The 9,667-nt window shown below is 33.4% G+C and overlaps 1 protein-coding gene across 2 annotated transcripts in view; it reads right to left on the reverse strand.

The window, feature by feature from the left end:
* DMD (dystrophin) overlaps positions 1-3,108 on the reverse strand; it is a 2,163,935-nt gene extending 2,160,827 nt beyond the window's left edge. For both annotated transcript variants that reach the window (XM_065915496.1, XM_065915495.1), the window contains exon 1: positions 2,870-3,108. In XM_065915496.1, coding sequence (XP_065771568.1) covers positions 2,870-2,900 — 31 coding nt within the window. In that variant the 5' untranslated portion in view covers positions 2,901-3,108. The remainder of the gene's footprint in view (positions 1-2,869) is intronic.
* Between the last annotated feature and the right edge of the window lie 6,559 nt (positions 3,109-9,667).

The following is a 9,667-nucleotide window of genomic DNA, read 5'->3' on the forward strand; positions in this document are numbered from 1 at the left end:
CAACCTCAGGCCCCATAAAACCTATGTCTGCTTCTTCCTTCATGGTTTGTGATGTTTTGTCATTACTCTTGTCAGTATTTATTCAAATGATGCATATTTAAATAGACAATAAAACATATAAACAAAAAATTTGGAATATATATATAACTCAATTGCTTTGCTGTATAACTGAACCTAACAGAGCATTGTAAATTAACAATACTTAAAAATAATGAGTTTAAAAAAAGAAAATTAACTTTATAGAAAAGTTAATTTCCAATTAATTTTCAAGGTCTCTCTTAGGTAATTCGGTACTCTGTGATTTAAATGTGTATGTGTGTTTTATATAAAAATACAGAGTCACACCAAAATATCATGTTTCTTGCATTTGTAATGCAAGAAAGAATGGTTTAATGAAAAATATGATAAATCATTTTTAATAAGTTAGGGAAATATTACAGCAGAAAGTGGAAGGGTAAGGAAAGTTTGGGAACTCACTTTGTTTTATTTTTGTGATAAAACCATGATGAAAGATAATAAAATAGAATTAAGGAATCTTGACTTTTCCAGAGAACAAAGATTTTAATCTGTTTTATTAAACCACCCAAGTGGTTAAGAACTTTACAATTTGTTTCACATGTAGCAAATGACTTGGCCTACAAAGATTTCAAATAAATACTTTAGGACTAAAGAGGAAGCTGTATTAATATCTCTGTCCAAATTATGAATTTATATTTCAGTACTGTCTAGCTGGAGTAGTGTCAACCAACACCTCTCTTCCTTAAATAACAAATTTGCACAGAACATTTTGTGGTCTTTAAGTTTAGAGTAACAGTTATAGTGATATTTTCTACTGTATTTTCAATACTGCTATGCCACATAAGAAACACAGAGGGCTTCTTATTAAGAAGTATATTATCTATTTAGATCAGCAATCTCTTTTTCATAGTTAAGATGCCCTTAAAAGACTCTGCAAATGAAATTTTAAAAGATGAGATTACTAGACTTTAAGAAAATTTGCATCATTTAAAAAATTCTAAAGAAATATATAATTTGCAATCAATTATTTGAATGATTCTTTGCAAAACAGTATTTAAGTAATTCTAAAAGTAAGCAACACAGTAACACAGTGTTATTCTCTATTAATTGGTAACTATTTTGGTTAAAACCCAACCAAGTGTACTCAAGTTTTTCAAACTAATGCAATTTAAAAAACTGGATTCAAATGTCAATACTTTCAAAAAGTAGTATGTTGCCAGTTAATAAAAGTTAATGTATAATGTAACTTTGTGAATATCTTCATTTTCTCTTAAGAAATTCATTGCCATTTAGCCTAAGTATTACCTGATCACTTCAAAATGTACTATAATAAAGTCCTACCAGGCTTGTCCAAAAAGGTTAGTTTTCTTCAAATTCTGATTAAGAATTTAAAAAGTCATTTGAATCTATGACAAAGTAGATGGTTTGTTTATCTTGTTCCATGTCAAAATTAAAATTCTGCTACTCTCCCTAAATTGTTCTATATACTGGTTTACGGTTTTAATTTTGTAGCTATATCAATTGATCAAGTGATGAATATGTATTACAAAGAACAAACATATGCTTCGTATTTTTGTAATATCTGTACATTGAATGGCTTTTCTATCAGAAATCAATTCTTACATCTGTCAAAGAAATTTATAAAGGAAATTATATAAAAATGTTTTACTACAAAATGCAGTAGCATCTTTTGTAAATTAATAAATGCACAATGTTGATTTCTTTTCATAATTTGTTCTCAGAGGTGAAACTTCTCTTGTGACTCTTTTCCCAGAAGTTTTCAATAGTTACTTATTTAGAGAGATTTCACTTCTTTCATTCTTAATTATAGACCCTCATATCTATTTCAGAATGACTATAATCCACGAGTCAAACGCAGGTGAAATAAAAAGATAATCTTCATCCACCTCTTTGGGACACACTGTACTCCTCATATATTATTTGTATATATTATTTTTACTGTTGTCACATGGTCAATTTTTACATTTTTTATTAATCATTTTTACTTTCTTAAACAAAAAAGTTGGAGTTTATATAAAAAAGTCAAGCTAAAAAGTTTTACTGAAAAGTTAGGTCATCATAGACATGAAACAACACCGTGACTTGAAGGCAAATTATGATTAAAAGCCCCTCATGTTTTTCTGTTGTTTTCTTAATATGGTACTTTTGTACCTGGTAATTTGATTGCAGAGATCATACCATCTTTTGAAATAATTTTTAATGATATGCTACAGAAAAGAACATTCAAAATACTGACTGTAGTATGAGAAGGGAACTTTTATGTTAAATATTTATCAATACTTTTTTCAATCTCCATTTATCCATCACAAATCATTTTATTCTCTATCTTCCCCCCATAATATGCCACATAAAACTTCTCTAACCTTGAAGCATCCACATGTCATTCCCATAGAGCAATTAGTTCATTGAGAAAATATGTCAGTTCAGTATTCCACATGTAACTATTACTAAATACAAAAATATCAAATAATCATGATAATAACTCATATACACAAACTATTTAACAGCAATTTAAATTGTTTGTTACAAATACTCCAAGCCAGTTATGCATATTCTATTACTGTAGTAGTTTCTTAAATAAGAAAGATGCTATTTTTGCAAAAGAAAACGCTTAAATGCTAACTCATTTATATTGAAAAGTTTTCCCAGTGAGAAACATGTACACCTGCACATATATATGTGCAATATATACATATATATATATATATAACATTTATGCTTAATCACTATCCACTATAATAAGTTTAAATCAATCTGCCTAATCAGTGAGCTTGCCACAAACTAAAAGTTATGCCATGGTAAAAAATATTTTTAGTTACTTTGTACTTACAACAGTCCTCTACTTCTTCCCACCAAAGCATTTGGAAAAAAGAAAAGTATATATCAAGGCAGCGATAAAGATCTTGGTAAATTTTCTTTCAACTTTATTGCTTCAGTAGGTTTAGGAATGATGAGAGACCAATCAACTTCAGCAGCCTTTAAAAAATAAGACTTCAGTTTGTTTTTTTTTCCCCCTATTCGTAGTCTCTGAAGCTAATTGCCTCCAAGATCTGAGTCCTGTAAGGGGAAAGTGAGTGATCCCAACACTGAGTGAGTCAACATAGTAACTGATGCCAGGATTCTGTAGAGGCCCCTGGATATTTTGAATTCCAGGACCTGCGCAGAAGCAAGTGACCCGCCTTTTCTCTCAAGTTGGTTTCCCATAATAGGACTGCCCATGGCCACTACATATAAGGTTGTGCTTCCAGCATGGCAAGCCCTGTGAATTCAAATAGTGTTCAAATGTGTTCTCATTAATATCTAAACCAGAATAGCCCAGAGGATATAGTATTTGCTCTCAAAGCCTTCTTAACATAAAAACTCTTCAGTACACAACTGTAACAAGACTTTCTGAAATTTCTATGCACCTTTCCAGAATACCAGAGCAGAAAATTCTGATCCAGATTAGCCATTTAAATGCCTTTTCTTTTTCTTTCTTTCTTTCTTTTTTTAACATTCTCAATAGCACTAAAACTTTCACTCCACTGAACAAAACGAAATGCCCAGAATCATCTATGCATTTGTTATATATCCACTGTCTATCAACTTCATTTCTACCCTGGGGATCCAATCAAAAGTCATATATTGATGATGCCAACAGTCTGAATAGGAAAAGAAACAGTGGAGTGAAGCAGCTGGGCTCTGAAGGCAGAATGTGTATAGCTCTCATGGGAAAGGCTTCTGCTAAAATAAAGAGCCTTTAAGAATGAAGTGAAGAGATCCCCATAAAATGCTCAATTTTTGTTGTAACTGATGATAAAACTTTTTTTTCACTAACAAATTACTCTTCCTTCAATTTACTTGCTTAGATTTATTTAAAACACCATCCTCTTAGACACTGAGTTAATGATCAACTATGTAATGATTCTCAGAAGAAATCTTCTGTATTAAATGAACACAACTCTAATAAACCATTCAAAATGTTTCTAAACTATTCTTTGCCAAGAGAAGGCTTCTTTTTCTCCTTTCTTATTTTTATTTTTAATGCAATAGGTGAGCCCAATATTTATAGGAAATACTGGTAACACATTTGAGAAAGATATTTCTTCTGCAATTACTATAATCTCTGCTAAAATTATTTGTTTGAGTGTTTTTATAGTACCATTTGTTAAAGTGACAGACTCATTTTTCTATGTCAAGCATTCAATTACTTGGCACAGAAATAAATTGTAGATAAAAATAGGAAAAAAAAAACCTGACATATGGGAGTCAGACTATGATGTTTACTTTAATAGTTATACATTTTATATTTTGGGATATCATAATATTACCAATCTCCTCAATAAAATCTGTATGAAATAAAACACAAGCCCTGATTTTAATTCGGGGGGAACTGTACTTAAATTACTATCATCCAAAGTAGATTTAAAATTTTCTCTATAGGTCACCTCATCTCTTTAGTGTGGTTGTCTAAATATGTATACAGCAAACAATTTTATGAAATGTGCTAAGAGAAATGTTTTAGGAGTGACATGGATCCACATCTGCATGTTACATTCCCTGTCCTATGCAATGGCATGCAATACTGCTCAGAATATAAGTTCCTTTACACCTTGTATCATGAGTTCCCTGTAGATATAAACCCACATTTCAGCCAAGGTACGTGTGCAGCTTATCAGGGATTTGTGAAGTGTAGTCCATGAAGCAACAGCATTAACATCACGTAGGAACATTTTAGAAATGAGAGTACACATGAAACCTGAAAATTGAAAAAATCTCTGGGAGTAGGACACAGTACTCTGTTTGACAGGTGAGCTAATTCGTGGCCAGTTTTGAAAAACCCTGAAATGTATATTTCCAAAACAACTCTTGCTCCAAATATACCCAAAACTTGTCTTGGTTAATATCTAAAGAAACATCCAGAGTACCAAACACTAATAGATCTGAATGCCCTTAGCTACATCTTGTCTTTCAGCTTTAGTCAATTGTCAGGATTTGTTTGGCACCTGTAATAAATTTTACATTAATGTAGAATACTCATACTTCTCTTAAGGTTTTATAAAAGAATAGCCAGGAGAGATAAGAAAGCCTTCCTCAGCGATCAATGCAAAGAAATAGAGGAAAACAACAGAATGGGAAAGACTAGAGACCTCTTCAAGAAAATTAGAGATACCAAGGGAACATTTCATGCAAAAATGGGCCCAATAAAGGACAGAAATGGTATGGACCTAGCAGAAGCAGAAGATATTAAGAAGAGGTGGCAAGAATACACAGAAGAACTGTACAAAAAAGAACTTCATGACCCAGATAATCACAATGGTGTGATCACTCACTTAGAGTCAGACATCCTGGAATGTAAAGTCAAGATGGCCTTAGAAAGCATCACTACGAACAGTTAGTGAAGGTGATGGGATTCCAGTTGAGCTATTTGAAATCCTGAAGGATGAAGCTGTGAAAGTGCTGCACTCAATATGCCAGAAAATTTGGAAAATTCAGCAGTGGCCACAGGACTGGAAAAGATCAGTTTTTCATTCCAATCCCTAAGAAAGGCAAAGCCAAAGAATGCTCAAACTACTGCACAATTGCGCTTGTCTCACATGCTAGTAAAGTAATGCTCAAAATTCTCCAAGCCAGGATTCAGCAATATGTGAACCGAGAACTTCCAGATGTTCAAGCTGGTTTTAGAAAAGTCAGAGGAACCAGAGATCAAATTGCCAATATCCACTGGATCATCAAAAAAGCAAGAGAATTCCAGAAAAACATCTATTTCTGCTTTATTGACTATGCCAAAGCCTTCGACTGTGTGGATCACAATAAACTGTGGAAAATTCTGAAGGAGGTGGGAATACCAGACTACCTGACCTACCTCTTGAGAAACCTGTATGCAGGTCAGGAAGCAACAGGTAGAGCTGGACATGGAACAACAGACTGGTTCCAAATAGGAAAAGGAGTATGGTAAGGCTGTATATTGTCACCCTGTTTGTTTAACTTATATGCAGAGTACATCATGAGAAAGGCTGGGCTGGAAGAAGCACAAGCTGGAATTAAGATTGCCAGGAGAAATATCAATAACCTCAGATATGCAGATGACACCACCCTTATGGCAGAAAGTGAAGAGGAACTAAAATGCCCCTTGATAAAAGTGGAAGAGGAGAGTGAAAAAGTTGGCTTAAAGCTCAACATTCAGAAAACTAAGATCATGGCATCTGGTCCCATCACCTCATGGGAAATAGATGTGGAGACATGGAAACAGTGGCAGACTTTATTTTTTGGGCTCCAAAATCACTGCAGATGGTGATTGTGGCCATGAAATTAAAAGACGCTTACTCCTTGGAAGGAAAGTTATGGCCAACCTAGACAGCATATTGAAAAGCAGAGACATTACTTTGCCAACAAAGGTCTGTCTAGTCAAGGCTATGGTTTTTCCAATGATCATGTATGGATGTGAGAGTTGGACTGTGAAGAAAGCTGAGCACCGAAAAATTGATGCTTTTGAACTGGGGTGTTGGAGGAGACTCTTGAGAGTCCCTTGGACTGCAAGGAGATCCAACCAGTCCATCCTGAAGGAGATCAGTCCTGGGTGTTCATTGGAAGGACTGATACTGAAGCTGAAACTCCAGTACTTTGGCCACCTCATGCGAAGAGTTGACTCAGTGGAAGAGACCCTGATGCTGGGAGGGACTGGGAGCAGGAGGATAAGAGGATGACAGAGGACGAGATGGCTGGATGCCATCACCGACCTGATGGACATGAGTTTGAGTAAACTCCAAGAGTTGGTGATGGACAGGGAGGCCTGCCTTGCTGCAATTCATGGGGTCGCAAAGAGTCAGACATGACTGAGCGACTGAACTGAATGGAACTGAATGATAGATTCACAGAAATTTTCAAAGAATGTATAGAGAGGTTCCATAAACTCTTCACTCATTTTCCCCCAACAACTGCATTTAAGATAACTATAACACAATATTAAAACCAGGAAATTGACATTGATATACTGTATATATTTCTGTCATTTTATTATGTGTGGAGATTTGTGTAACCACAGCTCAATCACAATACAGAGTCATTCTATCAGCACAGAAATCTTTTCCTTTATAGTCACACCAAACAACATCCTCCAGTAGCCTGGTACCTACTAATTTGTTCTTCATCAGTATAATTTTGTCATTTCAAGAATGTTAGATAAAAGCAATCATTCAGTATGTGACCATCTGAGATTAGCATTTTTCACTTAGCATAGTGTCTTAGGGATCCATTCAAGTTTTTATCTGCACCAAAAACCCATTTACTTTTATTACTGTGTACTAGTCCATTTCATGGATATATTATAGTCTGTTAAGGCATTTGTTCACTGTAGACCATTTTGGTTATTTCCAGTTTTTGGTTACTACAAAAAAACCTGCCAAACAATCAACTATATATATATTTTATTTATCTGGATTAATGCCCAGGAGTAAAGTTGCTGGGTCATATGGTAAATATATATTTAGTTTTTAAAAAGAAACTACCAAAATATTCTCTTGAGGGTTTGTACCATTTTATATATCTGCCAGCAATGTGAGTGATCCAATTTCTCCATATTTTTCTTGGTATTGTCATATATACATATATGTGTGTGTGTATATATACACACACAGACACGCACAAATATTATACATACATTTTTGTCTTAAGCAAGTAGAGATATATCATGGCAGTCTTAATTTTAATTGTCTGAATGGTTACTGACACTGAACATTTTTCTTTCTTGTTCTTATTTTCCATCTGAATATACTTTTCAGTGAAATGTCTGTCCACATCTTTTGCTCATTTTCCAACTGGATACTTTGGTTGTAACTGCTGAATTTTCAGTAATCTTTATATACTCTAGACATGAGTCCTATGCTAGATATGTGTTTTACAGATATATTCTTCCAGTATGTAGCTCATCTTTTCATTTTTTAATAGGGTAATTTCAAAGCAAAAGTTTCAAATTTTTTTAAAAAATTTATTTATTTATTGAATTTTTTCTTATATGGTGCATCTTGCTCAAGAATTCTTCAAGTTTTAACTCATGAAGATTTTCTCTTAATTTTTCTTTTTGTAATATAATTCTATACTTATATTTAAATGGATTTTCCTTTTTTAATTTTATTGATTGATTGATTTTTAGCCACTCTGCTCTGCTTACAGGAGTTTAGTTCCCCAACAAGGGATTGAAACTGGGCTCACAGGCAGTGGAAGTTCAGAGTCCTAACCACTAGACTGCTAAGGAAATTCCCTTAGAATTAAATTTAAGTTCATTTTTGTATACAGTGTAAAGTTTGTTTTCTTCTTTTTTTTCTTTTTTTGCTTACAGATTTTCAATTACCTCAATGCCATTTATGGAAAAACCACCTTTGCCCTGAATAATTTTTGTACCTTTCTCAAAAACCACCCGGTCACATGTGTGCAGATCTACTTCTGGGACTGAGCCTCTGTCCTATTGATTTATGTGTCTATCTTTCTTCCAGTACCATACAGCCTTAATTACTGTAGCTATATGATTAAGCATTAGACAGAGTTATTTATCCCACTATGTCATTCTTTTTAAAAATCATTTTACACATTCTAGGTCCTGTGTCTTAACATAAAGATATTAGATAAACAGCTCTATGGATCTAACAATAAAATATCTTCCTTAATTTTGACAAGGGTTGCATTAAATAGATCAATTTGGATAAATTTCATTTTTATCATGTTGAGTCTTATAATCCATTGACACAATATATACTTCCAATATTTAGGTCATCTTTAATTTATTGTGTCATACTGTGCTTTCTAATAGTGCTTTGTATTATGATTATATTGTTTCTTTCATATGTCTAAATAATATCACTATCTGTTATTCATGTGATTGCACAAAGAAAGAAAAGAACGCAGGATACCAAAGTACTATTCTGAAAAAAAAACCACATTAAAATACAGAACTTTACTTTATCAAAAGCACAAAGCACCCACTTCTGGACATATATCAAGACAAAACTGTAATTCAAAAAGATATATACACCTCTATGTTCATAGCAGTTCTATTCACAATAGCCAAGACATAGAAGCAACCTAAATGTCCACTGAAGATGAATGGGTAAAGAAGATGTGGTACATATAGACAATGGAGTACTACTCAGTCATAAAAAAGAATGAAATAATGCCATGTGCAGCAACAAGGATGCAACTAGAGATTATCATACTAGTAAGTCAGAAAGACAAATACGATATGATATCGCTTGAATGTGAACTCTAAAATATGACACAAAAGAACCTGTCTAGGAAAGAGAAAGAGAATCACAGACATAGAGAACAGCCTGGTGGTTGCCAAGGGGTTTGGAGGAGGAATGACCTGGGTTGGGGTTAGCACATGTAAGTTTTATATATGGGATGAGTAAACAACATAGTACAGAGAACTAAACTCAGTATTCTATGAAAAACTATAATGGGAGAAAATAGTTTTTAAAAGATGTATAGACATATATACATACATGTATATGTATAACTGAGTCATTTTGGTGTACAGCAGAAATTAACACAGCATTGTAAATCAACTATATTCCAATTAAATTAAAAAGTGCAAAGCATACTTTGATTACATTGAAGGCTTACATTAGCACGTTTTTAAATTACTTTCTATAGT

The sequence above is a fragment of the Muntiacus reevesi genome, chromosome X, assembly GCF_963930625.1.
Source record: "Muntiacus reevesi chromosome X, mMunRee1.1, whole genome shotgun sequence".
Lineage (NCBI taxonomy): Eukaryota > Metazoa > Chordata > Mammalia > Artiodactyla > Cervidae > Muntiacus > Muntiacus reevesi.